General features: G+C 38.5%; 1 protein-coding gene across 3 annotated transcripts in view; it reads left to right on the forward strand.

The window, feature by feature from the left end:
* Positions 1–26,615, forward strand: part of KDM4C (lysine demethylase 4C) — a gene marked incomplete at its 5' end in the record, with an annotated part of 186,131 nt that overhangs the window by 2,794 nt on the left and 156,722 nt on the right. The window contains 6 exons of one of the 3 annotated variants that reach the window (XM_081894004.1): positions 4,544–4,677; positions 6,152–6,313; positions 13,379–13,554; positions 14,971–15,085; positions 20,658–20,851; positions 25,760–25,809. In XM_081894004.1, coding sequence (XP_081750130.1) covers positions 6,170–6,313; positions 13,379–13,554; positions 14,971–15,085; positions 20,658–20,851; positions 25,760–25,809 — 679 coding nt within the window. Of the gene's footprint in view, positions 1–4,543; positions 4,678–6,151; positions 6,314–13,378; positions 13,555–14,970; positions 15,086–20,657; positions 20,955–25,721; positions 25,810–26,615 lie in introns of those variants that run through there. The other 2 variants (XM_081894003.1, XM_081894002.1) reach the window with 2 other exon arrangements.

A 26,615-nucleotide genomic window follows, 5' to 3' on the forward strand; every position in this document is an offset into this window, starting at 1 on the left:
TGCACACGTGTCTTAATAAGTGCATTGTAGAAACAAAGGTGGATTTTGGGAAGGGTGACTGGTTCTGCTGCACTGGGTGCCAAGCCTAGGGGGCACCACAGGGTTTTACAACTTTGACGTAGTGAGTTGAACTAAAGAGAAAGCAAAAGGTGTGGGGGATTTTTGCCTCTCACAGAGCACCTCTGAAATTTGAAAGACTAAAGTCTGACCCTGGTAGAATTGTAATAAATTAACCTGAGATTCTTAAAATTCTATTTTAAATGTGCTGTTATTTCTAATAAGTAATGATCACAAAACTTTTATTAGAATTTTCACTTTTCTTCTGTGTTTTGCTTTTCTGGCATGCCAGTGAGGCACCTGGTAGGAATAATCAGGATGCATTTTACACTTGTATTTTACAAACTGCTGATGTAAATAAAGAAATGCTTATAGAGTACCTCAGGGACATTAGTTATATTGGGAATGAATGAAGTGTCCTAGCCTCTCATTCATGAGAAATAAAGGCAACAAAAGAGCTTTCAAAGCAGCTACTATTTATAAAAAAGTAGCAAATAAACTTTGTATTATTGAAGTGGAGATACATTTGTTGCTGAAGTTGAAATGCCTTCTCTGAGCACAATAATTATAAACAAGTAGTTGGAGATACATACATAATTTTATTTGTATGAAGCCTTTCGTTATTTAAAACCGTGCTCAAGGCAGCTTGCAACATGAAAAAATACATAGTTACAAATATAACAAAATAGTTGTAAACAATAAATAACACATCAAGAAGTACACAGCCAAATTTAACAATTTCCACATAAATGATAAAAAGATCTAAAAATAAAGATACCAAAATTAATATCAATAACAGCAACAAACCCCAACTATACCCCAACCCAAGATGACCTGCACCATGGTGCAATTTTCAGGCTTATATTCTGAATTCTTCTCAAAGACTGCTTTGCAACCTCTGCAGCTTAGTCCCAAATGGGACATATTGCTCTGTGGTGGAGGGCTGGTCCCCATTACCATGAAAACTACATGGATTCTATGCAGTGTTGGTCATATTCTAACAGACCTATTGAAATTAATATACATTATTAATTTAGTGGTTCTACTATGACTATAACTTGGTTGGATACAATCACATGTCCAAGCCCTCTCTGTCACCAGAACCAATGATCTCTTCTTGCACCAGTGGAATATTGCTTGTCTGTGTACAGCATGCTATGCATATATGTGTTCATTTTTGTGTGTGTATACTCTAGATCTAATTCAGTTTTTCTTTTTTTACTTGCATCTGTACAAATTCAGTCATATGGGATTGATTGCACTCAGTTTATAAGCAGCTTCTGCTTCTGTCATCTTCCCTGCTGAAAAATGCAAAGTTTGATGTGCAAACCTGTAGATCAAATACTTTAAGTCATGGGTAGGGAACTCTAGGCCTTCCTGCTGTTGTTTGACTCCACCTTCCATCAGCACCAGCCAGCATGGCCAGTGAATCCACATTAATAGAAGCTGTAGTCCACTATCTGGAGATCGAGAGTTCCCCTTTACCTGGCATAGGCAAACTTGGAGCTCCATATGTTTTGGGACTACAATTCCCATCATCCCTGACGACTGGTCCTGTTAGCTGGGGTTTATGGGAGTTTTGGTCCCAAAACATCTGGAGGGCTAAGTTTGCCTATGCCTGTCCTATACATGCTTTAAAGTCTTTATACACTGGACTTTTTTATCCAATCCAATATTTATTTATTTTAAAAAAAAATCTTCCTTTTTCCCCTTTGAAAGGAGGTTCTCAAAGTAGCTAACGAAATATAGAAGCAAACACAAAAATAACAACAACCCCATACTAAAACAGCTAAATATCAAGTCTTTTATCAAACACTGTATGTAAAAAGGGGGAACCCGGAGAGCTAGAGCTTGCAGTTGATTAGTTTAAACAGCATCAGAATCAGAGACTTGTTTAAAAAGCAAAGTTTTCAGATGCCAGCAGCATCTTGATAAAGAAGGAGTTGATTTAGTCTCTTGGAGCAGGGAATTTCACATATGGTGCATTGCCACATAACAAGCCTACTGCAGGAGATGGGCCTTGAAGTGGCTGATCCCAAGTAGTTTAGACCTTAAAAGATAATAAGACCTTGAATTATACTTGGAAAGAAACCAGCAGCCTATGCAGCTGTTTAGACTAAAATGGTTGCATGGTCCTAGCACTCGGCCCAGGCAAGATTTTACTGGCAGCATTCTTCAGCGATTTTAATTTCCAAGTGGTTTTCAGGAACAGGCCCACCTACAGCATGTTCCAGTGTTCCAATCAAGATGTAACTAAAGCATTTAGCACCATGGATAAGGTTAATACTTGCTTTATTTCCCACAGTTTAATTTATTCAATTGGCAGTACAGCTCAGTGATCCTAATGTTTAGAATATGTTTTTCACAAATAGAGGACATTTTTCACTTGTCAAAACATTTTTGTTCATTCTGTTAGGCTGCAATGTGCCAGTGCATATTACAGTGTGCTAAATGCATTATGCAATATATGTTCAGGCAACTGTCAATCTGCTGTCAAATCAGTGAAACTTAAGTTTTTTGTCTCATTTTTTGGTGTGATATGAAAATGAAAGTTAGCTTGTGGTAGTTTATAACTTGACAGCTTTGTTGCAAAGGTTTGTGCTCAACAAAAGGTGATGATCTTGCCTTCCCTTGTTCAAAAGAAAGTCACAGCTGGCATAATTTAATTTGGACACGTGAGATTTCACTAAATGTAGCTGAGTTGGAGCCCATTTTTCTTTGTTATGAGATGGAGAAGTAGTATGTAACATTATATTCTGCTTTGCCTAGATTGAAACTAGAGCATGTAATTAAACATAGTGTATGGCATATGCTTTTTGGTTTGTTAAACCTAAGTGGCTATTATATTTATTTATCTAGCCAGGCATTTATACTGGAGGGAGTGTGGCTTGCTATTCTTTCTGACAAGTTATTTTAAGTTTGGTACAGCTAGCTTTTGCCACCAGTTCAATCTCCTGCAAACTAGGAAATAATTGCATCTAACCCTGAGAGGGGCAACAGGTAACTTCCTCCCATTTTTAAAGTCTGAGTTTGAACTGGGGTGATAACAGCACTGCTACTACCTATAAATATATGTTTGCATATTTGGTGGGTAGAGCTGATTGTTCTGCCGTATCTATGCAGGGTGGATAAAAATCAAAGATTAAAATAAAAAAAAAAATCCTAATTTTATTTATTTATTTTTTAATCAGATTTTTAAAATAAAATGCTTTTGGAGGAAAAGTCTTTCTAAAGATAGTTTTCTATTTAAGTTACATTATAGTCCAAAGGCTATTAATCAGGAAATAAGGATTTATTTTAAGTTTTTCATGTGTGCTAAAACTCAGTCTTTTTTTAAAAAAACAACAACGTTTAACCACATCAGTTAACAAACATGGATACATATGCTATAATGTTATTGCTTTAGTTAAATAAATTGTTATTAAGGAAATGATTATTTTTCTCCTTCCAATAAAGTACAGCAGAAAAGTTGTCCAAATATAAACAGTTAACTTATTAAACCTCACAGTAATTTCATAATTATCTTTCTATGTATTTTTGATAGTATAACCAAATCGGTAATTTTTGATATACTGTAACTGTAAAAACTACTCTGAAAATTTATTATTCCAAAAATGAAACCTTTCTCTTGTTGTAAATATTAAGATCATACCATCAAGAATGAGTCTTTATGTAAAAAAAAATTTTTTTATCAAGTTTTACTGACTAGTGATTTAAACCATGATTTAAATTATGGTTTAAATCTATTTGATTTAAATCAAATCCATCCTGTATCTGTGTATTTTGGTATGTTAACAACAACATAAAAGGAAGGCTTGAAATGACCATGCTCTGGCAAGGAAAAAATACATTAAATTCATGAGCAGATGCTTTGTTATAAGAACAGAAGTTCAAATGTACTTCTTGCTTCTTTAGGAACTTTATTTTGCTGATGCAACAATGGGATTGTATGGAATAAGGCTGCAGAAGCCCCTCCATCCCTATGATGATTTTGGATTTAATAATAATGACTTTACTATCAAAAGACAGAGATACAGATAACATAAACATTACACGTTTTTGCAAACAGTGCTATTTCAGTCCTCTAACAGTCTTCCAGAGCAGCTTTGGCGGATGAAGCTTCTGCCCTTTGCTACAGTTTTCTGTTGAGAAATATAGAACAAGGAAGACTTTTGCTACCTGCACATTAAAAATCAAAATAAATTTATTTTAATCCGGAGCTTCCCCCCAATATTGTAACAGTGAAACTTCTGTCAGGTTTCAGCTGCATGATGTCTGTTGGAATAAGTTTAATTTGTATTCATATTACAGCATCTTTTTACAAACACTATTGAGTTCTTAACACCAGTTTTCATTAGTTATTTGTCTGGAGCTGCATGTTTCATCTGTCAGTTATATTCTGTTCGCTAAAAACTTTCAGAATAAAATAGTTATAAACTTAGATTGCATATTTTATTGAATTGATAAAAATGTATTGCTATGTTTGCAAATATATAAAAGTTTATTATTTATACACTTGCATTAATACAAGTTATCTCTCTCCTGCAGTCTCCTGGTTACATAAGTGGACAGTGACCTGTTTGTTCCGGTTGATGTAGAAGACAGGTGTCAAATCAGCAGGTAAAAACAATGTTTAATCTGTTCACAGCCTCATACGCTTATCAGGAGTTTGTTAGAATGCCAAGTAATGTATTTTCTCCTAAGCTTTTCACTTTTGAACAGCAAATACATAAAAGGCTGTATATTTATTGTTGGACTCTTGTGCTCTGCTAAATCCTAAATTACTTACTGGTATTTCATAAAGCAGGAGGTCATCCTATATGAGCAAAGAATGATATTACTGCTAATGCTTTTTAAAAAAACGAGGAAATTGCCTACATATGGTGGGATCTACATAAATCCCTATCCCCAGCACATGGGCAGAAACATGCCAGGGAATTGGAGTCTTGTGCAGTTTTCAGAACTTGCATTCCTTCATTCATTGAAGGGCTGAATTGGGCATGAAGTTGCACAGAGGATTTTGCATTCCACATAATGGCCTGGTTTGCTGAATGCCTGTACACTGAAGACAGGGCCAGCCTATGGGTATCTGTGGAAATAATTTATTATTTTGAGGAGGAGGGAGGTCTGCTACTTGTAATTACAGGATATTTATTTGAATATTTATTGTCTTCATATGACTGAACCCCATGCATGGTGCCAAAGCAAAGCAACAAGAGCCAGTGTGTGTTGTTGTGGTTAAGAGCGATAGACTCGTAATCTGGGGGAACTGGGTTCACGTCTCCGCTCCTCCACATGCAGCTGCTGGGTGACCTTGGGCTAGTCACACTTCTTTGAAGTCTCTCAGCCCCACTTACCTCACAGAGTGTTTGTTGTGGAGGAGGAAGGGAAAGGAGAATGTTAGCCGCTTTGAGTCTCCGTCGGGTAGTGATAAAGCAGGATATCAAATCCAAACTCCTCCTCTTCTTCAATGAAAAACAATAATGGGCTGCAGCTGATGATGATGAATGGAATTATGCATTTCAGAACTAAATTCTGTTTTATTTGTCCATTTAGCAATAATGGATAAGGCACTTGAAAACATACAGCTTTCCTTCATGCAGTTAACAATACTGTAGGACTCTAAACCAAATTAAAAACCCCTAAGGCTGACCTCCTTACCTTTTACACAGAAACTGCCTGGGTTATGATAAATGCCAGACATAAGCACTGAAACCAGCCAGACTGTTTTGCTAACACTTATCAGTCGATAGCAAAGACACATATAAGACAAAGTGGATCATCCTTTAAACAAAAACTAGAGTCTTTGAGGGTCTTGATTGAAACAATGAATAACTTCTTTTATAAATTTCTCCTTGGGATGTGTCTTCAACTTGTGTTGTGTTCCCAACATTGTTTCCTGTCCATTTTTGTTCCTAACCTTGTCTTCATAACCACATATTTGTATTAGGCACAAGCAATCAATGCAGGAGAAAAGAGGCACAACATGATCAGCAGTTGGATGCAGTTGCATTGATATAATGTATAAAGCATTACAATATTTTTTTTACTCAAATACACTGCTGCAAGACTAACAGTGTTTGTGTTTTACCAGGCGTAAATCTGAGCAGCCATGGCTGCTCAATCCTTGGACCCTCCTCCAAACCCAAGCTGTAAAATCATGACTTTTCGGCCTACAATGGATGAGTTCAGGGACTTTAATAAGTACTTGGCTTACATGGAATCAAAAGGTGCTCATCGTGCTGGGCTGGCAAAGGTAAATCCTTTAAAATGCTGTGTAGAGCAACCAACCACCAATTTTAATACGTACACTCCGTATAAAGTTCTCATAAAGATTATACATATCATTATAAAGATCTATCAGATAGCTAGATAATACTAATACGCAAATGACGTAACAAACAATATATCAAATGTCACAATGTGAATGAAATATAGCTGGGGGGAAAATACTGCCAAATATCAGAGAAATGTTGCATGGGTTTGGCTTTACCAATGACTGCCTGATATACACAACAATGTATATAAAATGTTATATACACAACGTATATAAAATTCTGTATTTGTTGGGGACAAAGTTGGTACTCATATTCTATTACTACAATTTATAAGCTACTCACTGATATATCCTGCAGTAAAAGAATAATGAATGAATAGCTATTGTTTTTTTTGTTTTTTAATTTATTTACAAATTTTCCAAGACATTTTTATCTGATGGTAATTTTCCTCCAAAGCCAAGTGCTTTTTCAGTTTTGTTTCTTTTAGTATGTCTCTTTCTATAGGAAACAAATTAAAATGTATTTGTTTTCACTTGTTCTTACATATTTACATTCTGTTACATTCCCTGTTACATTCTGGGGCCTCAGAAGTACACATGGAACATCCTTTGCTAGCAAGCGTTCTCCATTCTCTTCTGTAGAAAAGACAGATCTCTGCATACTGAGGGTTTCACGTGCATCTTCTCAGGGGAGTTTTTCTACAAAGTGAAATGCTTTGTAGATTTATATTAATACCTTGTTCAATACCTTGGTTTCATATATAATGTTACGCATTAGATAAATATAAAGGAACAACTCTCTTGGGTTATTGTTTTGCACACTGGAGACCTGTGTCGTGAAGTATGCAGGTGTTTTCTGAAGGGGTGCAACACAATACTGCTAATGAGATCTTGACTAAAGCTAGAGAAGGAACCAAACAAAACTGGCCTCCTGAGATTGTATTGCTTCATAGTTGCAACCTAAAAATCATGTAGCATGTCTTTAGTGATTATGGCATTTGATTTTATTATAATAGTAAGAGACTGCAGATGTAATATTCACCTTGGCTATTCTGTGGCAGCTAAATGAAATCAATGGACTGACTATACATTATTTGATATAACATATAGAAACAAACAAACACTCTTGTTGCACTAAAATGTCCAAAGTCAAGAAACATGGCACCAAAACAAAGAATAACCTTGATTTCCTTGATTGTGGTAATATCCATCTTTTGTCCAATATTATACAGTGGTACCTCTGGTTATGAACGCTTCGGGTTACGAACTCCGCTAACCCAGAAGTAGCTGCTCCTGGTTGCGAACTGTTCCCCAGGACGCGACTGGAAATTGCGTGCCGGAGGCGTGCGCACAGTGGGAGGTCCCATTAGTGAAAGCGTGCCTCAGGATAAGAATGGTTTCAGCTTAAGAACAGACCTCCGGAACGAATTAAGTTTGTAACCAGAGGTACCACTGTATTGGAATTAGTAATGGATGCACTTGGATCCTGTCATTATAATTCAACAGTTAGGACTTTGGTCAAGGTAAAGTATGTTGTAATAATAGGAATGGGTGGTTTTCCCCCCAGTAGTGCTGAACCTATTTGTCCTCAATTCCTCCAGGCCTATTTCTATGGTAAACACAGCATACCATGTAATCTTTTCTATCCGATGTGTAATGCATGATGCAAAACAACATTTTATTAACATGTTGGCATTTGTATTTGAATATTGATTATTAAAACTTGTAATATGTCCTAGCCGCTATATAGTATGCAGTTTGAAAATTAAAACCAGAATTATTTTTTCTTTTAAAATGTCCTATTTATTTGGTCTGCATTTCATCAGTAAGAAGTGACTTTGTTAAAAAGCTGCATATGGTGTTAGTTTTTTAATATAGTATGCATTTTTAGTAATGACTGTATTCTTCTGGAAACCCTAGTCCATAATTCATAGAGAAAGGATCTTAGAAGTCACGCTTTAGGCTGCAATCCTATACACATTTACCTGGGAGAAAGTCCCATTGAGTTAAACGGGAATCACTTCTGAGAAGAGAGGCATTGGATTGCATTGTAAGAGGCAGAGTCTTAATACTATGGTTTTAAATGATATCAAGTATTCATAAAGTGACTTACAAATGCAGCAAAACAGTAAAATAAGGTAAATAATACTGAACAATAATAGGACAATAAAAGTAGGCAACAGTCCAGCAGTCATGTTAAAAGAAGAGAACAATGATTAATCAAGTACTACAAGAACACTGAAACAAATAAAGGTGCACTTTTGTGATCCGAAATTGATGAAGTAAGGATACATGGTTTTTTGTCCTAGGGGCCTCTTTTAACATTGACGGTGAAATATTATCAGCAGTATAGAGTAGAATTTCAAACATACAACATAATTTTAAACGATAACCTGTAGAGGGTCATCTACTTATCAAGCAGATTAAGTGGCCACCTGTGTTGTGCAATCAACATTTTGATTTGATTTATTGTATTTGTGCCGCTTTTCATTCAAATGAGTCTCATAGCAGCTTACAAACAATAAACACCACAATAACATAATAAAGCATAATAGAACATCACAAATACAACATAAATCTTATGAGATAATTAACAAATCCTCAATAAAACAGTTATGATCTAGAAAACACTTAGCCGAAAAGCAACTAAATATAATTACAACAGAAGTCGAATTATGTATTACAATACAGCTTTCATAATCTATAAAATACTGACATTAACAAAATAGCAACTAAAAAAAAAAAAGCTAAACACAGTTAAGTTCAGACACACGCTCTACACACCCCAGTGACTCTTTTCATTTCATTAAAACATACATAAAATACACATAGTGCTTGTTGTTAAGCCAGGGCAGCCAGATGCTGCTCTGGCTGGTATCCTCAGGAAGTGGGCCATAGTGGAGATGAAGGGGCTGTTGGGCTTATTGCCAATGGTAAGGTTGACTCTGGGTAGCCTGCCCAGGTGTCATTGATGAGGAGCTTGCACACATCCCTCTCAATAATCAGGAGATCCATCCCCACTCAACCCTGTTCTTCTGGAGTGGCGAGTCGTGACTGCACTCTGTGTAGAGGTTGACCAGGAGTGTCACGGTCCAGTTTATTGGCAGTCAACGTCCTGGCGGAGGACGTTGGGACTGGGGGCAAGACAGCGGCATGGGAGGAGGAACGGGAGTCTGGAAGCCAGGAGCCAGGAAGCCAAGGGTCTGAGGGTCAGAGTGCTGGGAGTCAAGAAGCCAAGGGTCCAAGGGTCAGGAAACCAGGAGTCAAGGGTCTGAGGATCAGGAAGCAAGGAGTCAAGAAGCCAAACGTAGCAAGGCAGGAAGCGTATTGCTGTGGCAAAGAGCCAAAGGGAAATGCTGACCTTACATCCCTTCCCAGCTCTTGCCATCAGGTGCTGTGAGTTGCCAATCGGCCTCACCTGTGCAGCCACGCCTTGCCTCTTGAGAACAAACTTAGGAAAGCCCCAGGTCACAGGGCCTGGCTCCTGCACACACTCCTGACAAGGAGGTCCAGCAGTGTCTCCACGCTCGAGATGCTCTCGTTGCACGATGGTTCATCTGCCAGCTGCATCTCCAGCTTCTTCAGCTGAACCTTGGCCTATATGGTAGCAGAAGATGAGGTTGCGGGTAGAGGGAGGGAATGGGGCAGCTAGCTGAATCCACCAAGTGGTAGGGAGATGCCATGATAAAGATGCTGAGAGAGCCTCAGCAGGATCCTGGTGGCTCACAGCTGTTGACTTGAAGCTGCACCTCGTTCTTTGCATCCAGGCCCATGGAAGGCATGAAGCACAGGGCATCAGCTGGTGAGAATGGAAGATGAGAGGTAGGGGTGGGCTGAGGAGCTGGAGAGTGTGGAAGTGGGAATGCTTCCATCTCCATGTCTTCGGGCTTGCTCAACTGCTGCTCCCTGGGCTTCTGGTGCTGTTTTTGTTGAAGCCATCTGCTTGGTGACCTTGGATTAGTTATCTCTGTGTTGTTTTTCCATTCAGAACCAGTTTTTTTTTTAACCATATAATGTATGACATATAATGCTGAAATTCTTTGAGGTGGAAACTGACTCAATATGTTTTCATAGGTAGTAGTGTACAGTGGTATGTTGTTAAATATAAATTCTCAGAAATGTATTCATGTTGGCTCCAAGAGAAGATACTGTGAGAATTAAACTAGTTTGAGCTTTGTGGCCTCAGAAAAAATCATCATTGACCTCGAGTTAAAGGAAAGCATGCAAATGTTCTTAGAATATTCACACCGTGTAGCCCAAATCACAAGTGCATGCTTAATAGTCATGAAAATGAGAATTGCTATGCACATATTTGATTTTTATGCATACATCTTAAATGCACGGTTTCTCTACCTCCCTAAGCAATATTTAGTTCCTTTTCAAGTGTGCATACATTTTCTGAAAATTTGTGGAATAAATACTTGTGCAGAGCATCTTACTGGCTAAAGCTTCTGTCATATGTTTTTACCTGATGTACATAAATGAAGAGACATGTACTAATTTCAGGATTTTACTTGCCTACATTTTCACAATTTCTTTTAAGGGGGAGCATCTTTTGCTGAAATTTTGTCATGTATTTTAGACTTGTGCAGTTTAATGTAAAGACGATTCAGTCCGAAAGCACTTAAAAAAGACCTTCAGTGTATTAATGTTTATCTGGAAAACAAATCAATGATGGATTTAGGGTGGTGCGAGCAGTCCCTGCCCCGGGTGCTGAGCCAATGGGGTGCATCATCATCACCATACCTTTATTTGTACAGATAATGTACAGGTAAAAATATGGGTAAACTGTACCTAAAGGAATTATTGTGAAAATAAGAAATACTTGGGCAGGGGCACCAAATTTTGCCTTTGCTCAGAGCACCATATTACCAAAGTCCACCCATGAACAAATTCAGCCTTTTTGTCAACAAAAGAAAACTTGTGACCATATGCCAGCATCCCTCAAGGCACTGATCAAGTGTATTCAAGCTTAGTTCCGTGGTGTAGACTACTTTGGTCTTGGTCCAGAGCCCCAAAATATGGAAAACCTTATCTAAATTTTGTAGACCAGTGGTTTCAGCATGTCAAGAGTCAGGACTCACTTGGCACAGGGTACAAACTTCCAAGAGTGCAGGCCTGTGCACGTGGAGGGTTGGGCTAGCAGGGGGGGAAACGCTGTTAAAGTATACAATTTGTCCACATGCTTACAAGTATCCTTCTATCAAGCAGTGTATCTGTCCGTGAACCTAGGCCAACAAACACAATCCTTACACAATCCAGACTACAGTTGTGTCGCAAGAAGAAATTAAAGTTCCACTAGTTGAGAGCCATTGTAATTTGCAAAGTTAAGTCAAATGTATAAAACACACAGTTTATTTCTTTAAAATATTCCTGAGCAAGTTACAATTAAAATACAAATCCCTGTGCTCACTACAGCCATGTATAAAAGCAAGGCAGATAAATTAAACCAGAAAAAAGTAAAAGGCAACATATTACTAAAGAATAAAGCCATAAATTGTTCTGGTAAATCACTCATTTTGGTGAAGAGAAGCACTGAGGCCAACAGCTTCTAGTCCAAATGACAATTAGCTGATACATGGAAGATAATTCAAAACTCTTGTAAAACACAATACAATTCACATGAATTGTGATTGTGTGTGGGTCTGGACTAGAATGTAGTCCCTGCCAGCTTTTCGCTTAAGTAATGCAGTTCTTTACCTAAAAATATTCTCACACCTCCTTTACCTCGTCCCTGAATTCCTGCCCTTTAATTTGTCCTAGGATCGCTTTCCAATCCTCTGGCTGTCAGAAAAGCTATTCTTGTCCCCAGAGCCCCATGTGAGGTTTTTAATTCCTCGCGAACTGACAACTTTCCTTTCCTTTACAGAAATTGATCTGCAAGTGTTCCAAGTGCTTTTGTCCCCAGAGTACTTGGAACACTTGTGAATGTTTTGTGCCATTATGGCAGCTCAGCCAATTAATTTAATATTCACTACCGCAAACAAAATGCAATATAGAATGCCTGACAGTTCTTTTATAAAACAGTTAGCATAAAGGTAAAGGGACCCCTGACCATTAGGTCCAGTCATGACCAACTCTGGGGTGCGGCGCTCATCTCGCTTTATTGGCCGAGGGAGCCGGCGTACAGCTTCCGGGTCATGTGGCCAGCATGACTAAGCTGCTTCTGGCAAAACAGAGCAGCACACGGAAATGCCGTTTACCGTCCCGCCAGAGCGGTACCTATTTATCTACTTGCACTGGCGTGCTTTCGAACTGCTAGGTTGGCAGGAGCAGGGACCGAGCAACAGGAGCTCACCCTGTCACAGGGATTTGAACCGCCGACCTTCTGATCGGCAAGTCCTAAGCTCTGTGGTTTAACCCACAGCGCCCCCCCCAACCCTTCAGAGTTAGCATAGGTTGGCCTTTATTCATAATTTGTAGTTAACACAAATATTAGCCTGTGGCTATTACGCCACTGTTATTTTCACCTTCTTTTTCTATCATGCATAAGGTAATATTTAACACAATGTAACACATTTTTTCAGAAATTAAAATCCAGGATCAAATATTTTCTCTCTTAAAACACTGGGCACTATGGCTGCACGCCAGGGGTATCTAACCTGTGTCCCTCCATATCTTGTTGGACTCCCAACTCCCATCAATCCCATGGCCAATAGTCAGGGATCACGGAAGTTATAGTCCAGCAATATTTGGCAGAGATTATCTGCCCTTATTATGGATCAAATAATGCACATTTAGCAAAGCTTTTGACTCTCCCTTGAGATATAGCAAGAAGCTTTGGCACTGATACTATAGAGCAGGAGGCTGCTGTTCAAAGAAAACAAATAGAAAATTCCACTGGTAAGCAACATTCTGGCAACTAATATCTGCCATTAGGCCACCAAATCTCCTGGCTTTACATGAATGTTGAGTTTTCCAGATAATACTGCTGGCTTTCCTTACATAGAATTTCATTAAATGTAACTCTTTGTTTTCATCCTTTGGGACCTTCTTTTAAGTTACACTGGCTGCTGTTAATATGCTGTTCCCCTAAATTTCTAGGTGATTCCCCCCAAGGAGTGGAAGCCAAGAAAATGCTATGATGACATTGATTCTCTGATTATACCAGCTCCAATTCAACAGATGGTTACTGGGCAATCAGGGCTCTTCACTCAGTACAACATTCAGAAAAAGCCAATGACTGTGAAGGAGTTTCGGCAACTTGCCAACAGTGACAAGTAGGTATAGCCATTCAGTGCCACCACAAGGTGGAGATAATGTGGCTGCACGCTTAAGTTACAGTTTTACTTTAGAGTAATTAAGTCGTGTATACTGTAGGATAATCTATAGATTGCAGTTTATGGTTTCTAAATAAAAGCTATAGTTTAAGAATGCATACAAATGCATACTTATGCTCATGTGTGCATTTCCCCCCAATAGAATTCAATAAAATTCCTTAATACATGGCTTCTGAGGGCTAATAAAAACACATTCCTCACATTTTTACACTTCCACATTTTCTGCAAACCCTCCACACAGGCTGTTCTGCAGACAGTTTCTATTCTCAAGGTCACACAGCTTTTGGAGATAGGGAATGTTTCACTTTAGAAACTATATTGATCTAGCTTTTATATTATTGGTTCTTTGGTAGGAGGCTGCCTAAAACTATTAGAAAATAAGCTGATAGCAGTATTTTGATTTCAATTTAGAAGCAATGAATGTTGTCAGCCTGCTTGCACAATTGGACTTCCTCTCCTCCTACTTGCAGTGCCTAGTGTTTCCCCAAAATCTAACCTGGATGGTTGGGGAAATCTCTTGGAGCAGGTGGAGGGCTGCAGCGGGCTGCAGAAGGAAAGGAAACTCCTACTGCATTTGCTGGAGGACTGTTGAGTTGCCAGACAAAAGATCTTTCAGCAAAGCAAAGCTAGCAGCTCTAGTTAAGTCAAGTGAAATATGAATTATCTTAATGTTACTTTTAAGAGTGTTGCAAGAATTACTTTTATTCCAAAAATTCCAATATTTGGTTATGGTTCATATATAGTATCTCATATCTAACTCTTGTATTTGGTTTTCTACATTTGTGATATGCAAGATAAGCCCACTAAAAACAGTCAGAGAAGAACTATGGTATTAAACAAGACTGCATAGATTAGGAAATGGCATATGCATTCGAGATAGGCTTGGAAAAACGAATTTGCTCAAAAGGCCTATGGTACAGCGCAGTGTAACTGGAATGAGACAAATAGATGAATGCATACAAACCGTTTCTATGCTATTTTTTCGCACTCTGGTTTATATTCATGTACTTTAGCTAGAGGTGCTTCAAAATTATCTGTCTGCATTGGCATAGTGCGGTTGAGGGATAGGAGAAGGAAAACACCACGTCACCTAGCACAATTCGTTGGCTTGGAGAGATCAGCCAGTTGTAGATATTAGTTGGTAATAGAGCCAGATTCTTGGGACTTTCAGTACAGTAGATAAACTTTGCAGGAAGAGTCCCCTCCTCATAAATAATATCTAAAGTTCCTTGTTCACTTCAGGTGTGATAACATGTCACCCCGATAATAATAATCACATAAGTCTTACAAGACACACAACAAATTTATAACTGCTGACCTTTTGTAACTAATTTCTTTCTTCTCCTCCCTTTTCAGATATTGTACCCCAAGACATTTAGACTATGAAGACTTGGAGCGCAAATACTGGAAAAATCTAACTTTTGTGGCACCGATCTATGGAGCTGATATTAACGGAAGCATATATAAAGAAGTAAGCCCTCTGTTCAGTCATCCTTATAAATTAGCTGAAGTTGCATCATTAAAAAACCCTCCGTAGTTTGACTATTATCTGATTTCCATTTATTTCAGTGCATGTGCTCATTGTATGATGAGTTTGCAGTTTCCCCATTCTTATGAATGTTTGATGAAGGTGGGCGTGACATGCAAAGGCTGCAGTCTACACACCACATGAGAGTATGGCCCACTGAACACAATATTTTTATGTTGTGAAACTGCCCTGAGATCTTGAGATGACGGGCAGTGTGCAAATTTAATAAGTAAAAATAAATTAGAGCTTTTTTCTATGTATGAGTAGGCATACATAGAATTGTCCCAATAGTAGTTTACAGTTGTACCTTGGTTCTCAAACCTAATCTGTTCCGGAAGTTGGTTCCAAAACCAAGGCGTGCTTTCCCATGGAAAGTAATGCAAAACAGATTAACCCGTTCCAGACTTTTAAGAACAACCCCTAAAACAGCAATTTAACATGAATTTTACTATCTAACGATACCATTGATCCATAAAATGAAAGCAATAAACAATGTACTGCAGTCACACAACCAATTGATCAGTAGCTGAACTGGGTTCCACACTGTCACAAAAACAAAAAAAGAAAGCCACAGAAACAAAAAATAAATAGCAAGAACAGACAGACCTCAGCGTAACAGTCAAAATGGAAGTGTGGCACTCAAATTGGAAGTGTAACACTCAAAACGGAGCACGTTTGGCTTCTGAAAAAAGTTCGCAGATCAGAACACTTACTTCTGGGTTTGCAGTGTTTGGGTTACAAGTTGTTTGAGTACCAAGCTCTCTTCCTCTTCTGATGGCTTAGAGAGAAGACACGTGTGATACAACTCACAGCCAGAGGGAAGGGAAACGGCAGTATTTGAACTCTTGTCCTGTGCCCTGCCCTGCATTTGGGCATGTTAATGCAAGAAGGCCAATAATGCAATTGGGCCAGCTATCCCAAATGGTGGAGAAAAGCTTTTAATAGAGGTATATTGATTTGGCAACTGCTGATACTATAAAGTTGTAAGCCTTTGGGAATTTCGTGGAGTACAATTATCTTTATGTCTCCTCTTCTGCATCTCTGAAGGAGCTACATAATTTATTTCCTGTTTCCACTCTTAATAAGCATCAATATAACATGTTGCAAAGGAAGCATGAGACACCTCCAAGAATAATACAGTGGTACCTCTGGTTGCGAACGGGATCTGTTCTGGAGGCCCATTCGCAACCTGAAAAGAACGTAACCTGCATTTGCACGTGCACGGGTCGCAATTCGCCGCTTCTGCGCATGCGCGTGACAGTATTTTGCGCAAGCGGCGAAACCTGGATGTAACACGTTCTGGTACTTCCGGGTCACCGCGGTACGCAACCTGAAAACGCTCAGCCTGAAGCAAACGTAACATGAGGTATGACTGTACATAATGAAAAGTTAGGCTGGGGAAATGGTGACAGACAGCAAAGAAGTTGAAGGAAACGTCTGGAAGGGTATAAAAATAAAACACAGAAGTGGTGCTGGGTTAAATGGAGGTTAGGAACATTTCTAACATGCAAAGGAATGCAAAGGGAAAAGTTGTTAGAGAAGTCTTGATATTTATGCATCTTTAGGAGGGAACAATTGATATACAGTATGTATATTTTCTTCAGCCACCAGGTGGCGGCCTTGCACAAGAAAACATTTTCATGTGTGTTGTGCTGTTAGTGAAATCTCTCAATTTAGAATCTAAATCTCTCATATTTATTCAAATTAGGGATTTTCATGTATTCAATAAGGATGGATAAAATACAATCTGTCTAGAAATGAGGCAATGGAAGGAGCAAAAGTGCTTGGTGTAATTATTTCCTCATGAGAAGCCATATGTGATAAATGAAATATTTGAATTGTGTTATCAAAAGTAAAAGCAATGCAGAAGACTTAATGGAAGCACTGTAGTTTCAACATTATATTATGGATTTTATTCCATAATGCTTCCTTTAAAAAAAAATCCAACCAGAATATTCCAATATTCCAACCAGTCATTCCATTGTGATGCTGCATATTATGCATGGTAAAAATGTCTGAATTCTTTAAACTCAAGTGGCATTAAAATCAGTGCAAAATCTGTAGAAAACAACCCCTCTGTTAATAAAGTCAGTGAGTCAAGGAGCTATTTGGAATCATCCAGAGGATTTTTTTACATTTTGCTTTGGAGAGCTGAGCCCTGTGCCATATATAATCCAGGATTCTGCTTTTTAAAATGGTTTCCCAGGTGTCATAGGAAACTGCTGTTTGAGTAACACAACTTCAAAGCCCGCTTGGATTTATGGAAGCTTGCACCAGTTAGCCACTAGTGTCCAGGAAACATATACTATTTCCTAGTCTGAACGTTTGTACAGAAAAGATCTGTCTTGTGTAGTACTCCAGTTTCAACAGTGCGCTGTAACCAAGGCGTCACGTGTTTCTAAACTGCACGTTGTACGTGAATATCCATGTCTACATGTGCAACCTTGGAGGGTTGATATTTTGGGGTCTTTTATCCAGAGTCGTTGCAAACCCATTGCACTGCATCATTAGTCACTTTAATTAATTGGAGGAATTAGGAAGAACCACTGATTCCCAATTTTGGCTCCAAAGAGGAAAAAAGTGTATGGTTAATTGCAGCACTAAAATGGCATTTAAGAGTAAAATAGCTTTGTGGCTTGAATCACTGAAGAGTAAAATGGTTGGTTAGAGCATGATTGTACCTAGGCTACCCAAACTCATGTTTGGGTAAATAGTTCACACTTGTTGATATGATGGAAACAAAGGTAGGTGAAAGCAGAGGATCTAATTGTTGCTGTATAAAGAGCAGGGACTGGCACTAGCGATCCAGAAGGCAGAACTGGAGGGCTAGATGCTCCAGGGGAATGCTTGAATGAAATTAGATATATTTGAGCCACACAAGGACAGAAGGATAATGAGATTTAATAAATGGAAGAGTTAGGGAGAAGTGGAGATATTGAAATGCCTGTAATAGCCTGTTCTAACGAGAGGAGAAGGTTGGGCACAAGATTCCTAACTTTCACCATGACCTGAGGGTGTGCAGTTGTCATTAGACCAAAGTTCCCAGCTCAACGGAGAATGGATTTTGGGTTGCTGCTCCTCCCTGCAGGGGAAATACTATGATTGTCATGGTTGTTGAAGCAAGCAAATTTGAGTCCTTAGAGCCCTCTCAATATAGGTCCAAAAATTGATTCCCGTATTTTTTGCTCTATAGGGCGCACCCGAGCAAAGGATGCACCTAGTTTTTAGAGGAAGAAAATAAGTAAAAAATATTTTGAATCAAATCAGTGTTGGGGCTGAAGGGGGAAGCCCGGGGTTTCCCCATAAAGCCCCGGCATCCCCAAGCTAGAACAGCGAGATGCTGCGCAGCGCTCCATCTCTCTGTTCTGGCTTTGCGGACAGCCTTTCAAGCCTCCACAGGGCAGCGGGGTGCCTTCAAAGCGAGGCTTTGCACAGCTAACCCCAAAGCCTTTGGAGTGCAGCACGAGGTACCGCGCACCGACCCCTCTCGCTCTCCAGGCTTCAGTGAAAGCAACGTGTAGCCTCCAAACGCAGAGGGAATGACCCCTCTGTGCTTTGGAGGCTTCGCATTGCTTTCACTGAAGCCAAGGAGCCTGCATCCGCTCCATAGGGTGCACAAACATTTCCCCTTCATTTTTGGAGGGGGAAAAGTGCGTCCTATAGAGCGAAAAATACGATAATTTATTTAAGGGAACTCAAGGTTCCTAACTCACTTGAATAAAATAACAAAGATCGACAAGAGGCAAAGAAACAGGGTAGAGGAGGCAAGGCTTAGTATCTAGATGGGCTGCAGCAGCCTACTCATATGGATGTACCACAAGATTGAACAAATGTTAGCAGGCCTTTGAGGAGAATCACAGAGACTGAACTGTGGAACAGCCTATTGGAGAGAAATTGAACAACATGGTCTCAGGGTGCGTGGGGAGGTGGATTTTGCTTCAGGGGACAGGTATCTGAGACGAATAACTGAGGCTGGGGGTGGGGGGAAGAATCTTCAGAACAGGTAGCATGCTATCTAACAGGTTTCAATATCCCCAAGTTTCCTGCAACAGTTTTACGTGGACAGTCTTGGGGCAACAGTGAATCTCATGTGCCAATCAAGTTAAGGGATTCTAAGTTCATACTGTTTTGGACTTGAGTTTCAGAGGTGCCTCATATGAGAACTGAGGGTGGAGGGAGTGCAAGTTGGAAGACAATTTTTGTTTGCCCAGGTAAATCAAACTGAACTGAGGCTCGTGCTTTCATTTAAAGTTTCATTTACAATACATGTGAAGTTTTTGCACTTCTCAGTCCCATGAAGTAAGATGTCTCAATGGCATGTATCCAATTAAGCTATTCTCTGAATAGACCCAGTGAAATTAATGGATCATAGTTAGTCAATGGCCATTCATTTCATTGTGGCCACTCTGAGTATGACTGGCACTGGGTACAACCCAATGACTGCAACCACTCTATGCTAAGTCTTGCTTCCTCTGTACTGCTTGCAAAGAGCATGTAATTGTTGCAAGTTACCTGCAGAGCAAAGCCAAAAGCGTGCCTCCTGAATTATTATTATTATTAAGCTCCTCAACAACCACCAAGCTAGTTCACAGGGCATGATGAAGATTGTCCGTCCCAGTAATTGCCTTTGGTGTCTGGTAGTCAGAGGTATACGACCCCTAAATTTAGTGATATTTTGATATCAGAGTTAATATATTTATAGAAAATAGGTTTATCAATAGTTATCTAGTATTTTACGGGGGTGGGTGAGGAATGGGGAAAAGTGTAGTAAAATCTTAAACAGAGGATTAAAGATGGGGTATAAACTCATGCTTTTATTTCTAGAAAGCTGCAAAATCAAAGCAAACCTTTCTTTCATGATTTACTGTGGTAATAACTGCACTTCTTGAAAGCACTGATAGCATTGTATTTCATGGATATAACTGTCTGTTTTGTTTACTGATGAAGTCTTCTTCTGTACACTTGGAAATATCCTAAGGTAGTAGCTGTCATTTAGAACAAATTGTGGAGTTCTACAAAGAAAGCTGAACTATGGAGTTCTTAATAACAGACATATTTTTCTTAGGTTTTGTCTAGTCTACTGCAACAGATTTGTGCGTGTTTTCTGCTACAAAAAAGGTAGAAAGTTTAAGGAGCTATTGCATTTGCACCTTATTTCATAATTGGCCTCTACAGTACAGTACTTAACTCCTATTCCTGTTATGTTTTTTGTTTAAAAGTATTCCTAGAGATACAATACTGAGATGACAGTGCTTGAGCAAAGAGTAGTTCCTACTAATGTTGAAATAGTAACTGCTGCTAAGAGACTGATTTTGTTTTTAACATGTATCTGAAGCCATCCTTTGTCGTGTATACAAATAGTCATCCTCAAGTCCTGTGGGACAGCTCTCTTTTGTCTTGAATTTTGCCCTCTCAGGGAAAAGCTGATGGTGCAAGTTTGCTTTTGTTCATATCTTTCCCCCCCTTTTTATCTTTTTTGACATTGATCAGTTGTGTCCCCGTATATTCCTTTCAGAATGTTAACGAATGGAATATCGCTCATCTTAATACTATACTGGATGTCGTAGAAGAAGACTGCGGAATCTCAATTGAGGGAGTCAACACCCCATATCTGTATTTTGGCATGTGGAAGACAACGTTTGCATGGCATACTGAAGATATGGATCTCTACAGCATTAATTACCTCCACTTTGGGGAACCAAAATCCTGGCAAGTTAACTCTTTCGGAAAATCAATTTTCCAAAATGTTTATTGGTTTCTGAAGGTTAAAGGAGAAAAGCAGGCATTTGTTCAGTGAATAACAGAAGGATCCAGCCCAGTTGGAAATGTGTAAAACATCTGGAGTTTGAGATTTGTGAGGAAAGAATAATGCATTAGAGCTGGGCAACCTGTGGCCCTCCAGATGTTGTTGGACTCTACCTCCCATAAGTCCTAGCCAGCATGGTCAGTAGTCGGGGATGATGGGAATTTCAGACTAGTAATGTCTGCAGAGCCATAGTAACATAGTGAGCTGCCTTATACTATTAGGTCATCTGGCTCAGCACTGGTAGTGCCTCTCAGGGTTTCAGGTGGGAGTCTCTCTTAACTCTACCTGGAGATATCAAAGTTTGAACCTGGGAGCTCTACACGCAAAGACGATGCTCTACCATTGAACTGCAGCTCTTCCCCAATGGCTTCCAATCCTTCCCTTAAACATCAGAATAACTTCTTTTTAAAGGCAGGATCCAATAGATCAGTGATATGCAAATTAAAAGGCCTGAATGCAGGCTATAAGTCCTACCAATTTGATTATTTTTTTTTAAAAAAAGCTGCTCCACCTGCTGTCATTGGCTGGTTCCTGTGATATTACAGAATGCTTAGCTCCTGCCAAGGCATTAAGTTGTTGGTAACAAAGGTCTAGGGACACAATGGGCAATCAGATGGTAGAAGGGGATACAGATAAATTAGGAAGTTGCAGTATCACAACAGTAATCAGCTGTGAGGCTGTGTGTGCCAGAGAGCACATATAAATGAACGCATGAGAACTAAAATGACGTTACAAGTACGCAACATGGTTACACATGTTTGGCCATGTTTCGCCAGTGAAACTCAGAGAGTTGCAGATGATATTCCACTGTCTTACTCCATGCAACCCCACTAAAATTAGTAAACATGGCTAAGTTAGGTCCATTAATTTCAGTGGATCTGCATAAAACTCATTTCAATAGCACCCTGTACATTTTAATTTAAGTATAAATCTAGTATCACTAAAGGCACCACAGTAAGCTTTCTGGGAAGCAAGTTACAGTCAAAAGCATGGGATTTATTTCCAAGGTCAAATATTTGAATCTGGGAATAAAAATAGTTTCTGCTTTCTGTGTAAAGGAAGCTGAATATTGTAATGCAGTGGTATTGATATTAATGGCATCGTGCTTTAGATTCTTTTTTGAAATTGTATCAGTGCCAAAGTTGTGTGACCTTGCCCTACCAATACTTCCCTTTCAGTTGCATTTAGATGAGAATGAAGCACCAAGCACTAAACAAATATGTAGCACTTCTTCCTTGCAGAACTACTAGTGTGTTGACCAGTTTCTATTTCAAGGCTAATTGCTTTCATTTAAATGGGCAAAAAAGCTATTATTTTCCTGACAGTAATGATGTACAGCACTCTAGGTTCACATCATTGGTGTAAAATATGTTTGGGGTTTTCATTTTTAATTGTATGCATTGATTTGAAATGATTGATTTTTATAAACTGAATTGTATTGTGACTCCAGTAAAGAAAAGCACCCTTTTCAGATAATGCAGCTGAACATTTTAAAAGTAGGTAGCTCAAATTTAAACATCAGGTTTATTCAATGATAGTCAAAATATGATACAATAAATACAATATTCATATAATTTAATGTGGAAACTATATGTTTTATTATCAAGTTGCTAAAACAGATTTCAGATTTATTTTATTCCAGTGCATCAAACTAATATCTAAGAATAAAAATGCAGTTTAAATGTTACGTTGGAAACGTAGGAAACACTTTGCTGTGGATGCATCCCTGCAGTTGTACTATAACATTTGAAAAGTGCCTAAATGGTTTAGGATTGCAATCCTGAATATTTGATAAAGAAATACTATGCTTGAATAGTCCTAGGGGTCACTTAGTGATCCGAGGGGTTGTTTATTTCCCATAGTTTTGCAGCAATAAAAATTGGAGGCTAAACATACCCGGAAGACTCCTATAAATACACATCAGACACTCTAAGGCACTTTTTCCTACCAGAGATCTTGGAAACCCATTTTGAAAAGCTGGAGTAGCCTTAAACCACATGAGAACAGGAAGTAGCCTCCTTTTATTTATACCCCCTTTTCTTCTAGAACCTGATTGCTTTGATCATACAATAAAAAAGATTAAGACTGTAATCCTGACTTTACTTACCTTGGAGTAAGTCCCATTGAATTCAATGGGGCTGATTTCTGATTAGACATGGTTATGATTGTGCTTTATACCATTCTCCCTCGGCAAGCCTGTTGCATTGGCTTCTTGATATCAGTTGGAACAGAAATGCAAGTTCATCTTGCCTCACTGACTGCCGCATTTAATTTCGGTGTTGACTCACTTTTATTCTCGGAGATACATGGGTCCTTTTAATAAATGGTAGTGACACCTCAAATTCAGATACATGTTTACTGAAATGAGCTTACTTTCAACAAACTTTATACCCAGCTGTAGCAGAGCAGAGACTAAATGGACTTTGTAAAATTATGTCACAATAGTTCACAAAATTACAGAAAATCATAGTATGCAAGGTATATTCCAACAAGAACACCCCAAAGAGCCAAATTACCGTATTTTTCGCTCTATAACACGCACCAGACCATAACACGCATGTGGTTTTTAGAAGAGGAAAACAAGAAAAAAAAATATTTTAAACAAAATAGTGGATATATGATTTTTGTGGTTCATGCTGTGGCCACAGACATGTGATCTGACAGTGAGTTTGGAGTAGCCCAATGCAAAAATCCTGAGGATCCATGTGGATCCATGCTTTGTAACCACGGAGGAGGGAAGGAAGGGGAACCATGGATCCTCTGCTCACGACTGCAGCAGATCCCCCCCGCCACCCGCAGGCATTCGCTCCATAACACGCACAGACATTTCCCCTTACTTTCTAGGAGGAAAAAAGTGAGTGTTATGGTGCAAAAAATACGGTATTTGCTCAAGCAGTTTATGAGCACACATACAGAAATGTTCTTTGGGACTTCATGCTTCATCTGAAAAATCATATATTGTACTAAAGCTGGAAGAGGGTTTTTTTGTTTTTTTGGTTGAGCTTTTCTAAAAGTCCATTAGTTACTTATGAAAGACAATACGTTCAATCTGTTGTCACCTAGTGAGAGTTGCTACTTCAGCTTATGGTCAAGTATGGGTTCCATTAGTCCCAAAGTAAGTTTGATGAAAAATATTGTTCAAAAAGAGAAATGTTTTTAAGAGCTATTTGGACATATATTTTATATTCTGTAAATTACCTTACCATTAATTAAGGGTGAACAATGTTCTGGAGTAGACACATACGCATACAGGCGATCAATGCTTCCAATCATCTGGAACAGTGGTTTCCTTACATAATCATTTCTGGGTGCAATCCAATTCAGTTAAAATGAGTGGAACTTTTAATATTCAAACAGTACATAATATATGCAAATAAGTGAACTTAAATCTTAATGGCCCATGTTTTCTGTACAAAATTGCACTTTGAAAGGGGGCAAATTGAAAAGTATTGAGGAAATAGGGTGCTTGAATAGGTTGTATTCAGTGTTATTTATATAAAGACCAATAACCACACCCTCTTATTTCAGTTATTTAAATAATCATTGGGTAATGGTTTTCCCCTTCGTTCTCTTTTTTAAAAAAATACTTTATATTACAGATTTAATAGACATATACACAGTTTCAACAGCTATGCTGTACAATTGAAACTACATTTCTAGCATGAATCTGATGGAACTGACTTTAAAGTTGTGCCATAATACAGTTGTTAGTCTTTATGGTGCCACATATATCTTACTGTTTTTGCTTCAAGAAAGGCAACTACCCCACTGGAAATTCTTGCATTTTTAGCATAATTAACAGAGACCATGTGAATTTATCTTGCCCGTGAGTTTGATTCATATTCTTCCACTATAAAATAATGGCTTCTATAGATTTGATGGAAACACCTTTGTTGAGAAGTTTTTGATAACATGAATCACCTATCACTTGCCTATCCGGGGTTGGTTTCTCAAACTAAAGTTTTAATATTAATAAAGAAAGCCAGGTTCTGGTAACTAAATATCAAAATTTAGAAGGGGGGAGCATAAATCCGAGGTGTATCCACTAAAAGTGTATCCACACTGAAAGGGTATCCACTGACAGCAAAATATCTTAAGTGTCAACATTATTATTGATGTGCTTAGCACTCAGCAGGTACTTAACATTTGAAACTAAAAGCAGCTCAAATAATATCAAGCAAGAAAAGAATGACATTTTCACTGGTGATATTTTAGGACTCATTATGCATTGCCTATAAACTGACATGTGGCATCTAGCCTGTCAATGGCAACATGTAGTTTTTAACAATTCTGAGAAAAAGTAAAAAGAAGTGCCTATATTTCAAGCCCACATTAATAGTCAGGAAAAGCATGTTTCCCAGTGGGCTGTGGGTGTAACCCTGGGACCCGGCCTTTTTAGTAGTAGCACCCTGGTTACAGAAAGGCCTTCCCAGAGAGTCTCATCTGGTCATTTTGGTACCAGGTGTTTCAAACAACTTATGTTAAGTAAGCTTTTTTAAAACAACAACAACAACAATTCTGAATTCTGTTTGAGTTGATTATTGTAGGTTTCCCCACTTCCTAATGATTTTGTCTTTGTCTTTCAGGGTTTTTTTTTTTTACTTATTGTAGGCCACCCAGATAACTTTTTGTTACTTTTTTTAAAAAAAACTTGATGTTAGCTGTTTCGAATTCTATTTTGTAAAGAAAAGTGGTTTTTAAAAATACATAAAATGAATGTTCTGTGTGTGCTATGTTAGCTATGCAGATTTCTCTTGTAGGTAGACAGTGATTATGAACTCTTCTCTATTTTCTTTTTATGTAAATTTTAGGTATGCTATCCCTCCAGAACATGGAAAACGACTTGAACGACTAGCTCAAGGTAAGATACATATATCAAAGACATTCGGTTCAAAAGTCCCTTATTTTTAGAAAGGTATCTAATAATTGTGGTTGCCACTTTAATTGCTTTTTAAAATAAAGACTGTCGTCTTTGGAAATCATACGATTTTGAAGAAGTCATGTTTATATCCTTATTTTTGCAATATATTGTCATTTGTCTAAATTCATATTTAATATAAAGTTTAGGAGCAGTTTAAAATTGGATGTATGCTGCTTTGCAATTCTTATTGTATCTATATTACGCTTGTCAGTGGAATAGTTAGCTGGAAATAATACCATGACTAAAGTTTTGGGGCAAAGCAATACCTTATACGTGACATTACACGATAAAGTGTCAGTGACCCCTTTTTGCTGCAATTGCTTTTGGCTAAAGGGAGTATTTTGCACTGGAGACGGGAAAGGGCTGGTGGGGGAGGAAAGAAAGTCCTATGCTCTTCCGCTACGAGTAACATCCCCTAGAAACTGCCCCTCCCTGCTGCTCAACTTAGTATGGAAATGCTGATATGAGAAGTACGGTAATTCTTATTTGTCCATTTAAACAGTTATATACTGCTATAGCATAAAAATACAAAAGGCTGAAGAGCATTAGAGGAGACATATACAGCAGAAATAACTTTATACATTCATTTCCTGAAAGTTAAGCAATAAATAAGGCTACTGTTAGCGTAAAGTCCAGTCCCAAAAAACCAGTGAGACAGTAATATGGAGGAAAGGTAAGAACACCATGTTAATTTAATATAGAAAATCAAAGAGCTCTTATCCATGCACCTTCACACAGTAATAAAT

The sequence above is a fragment of the Podarcis melisellensis genome, assembly GCF_964234715.1.
Source record: "Podarcis melisellensis genome assembly, chromosome: 17".
NCBI lineage: Eukaryota > Metazoa > Chordata > Lepidosauria > Squamata > Lacertidae > Podarcis > Podarcis melisellensis.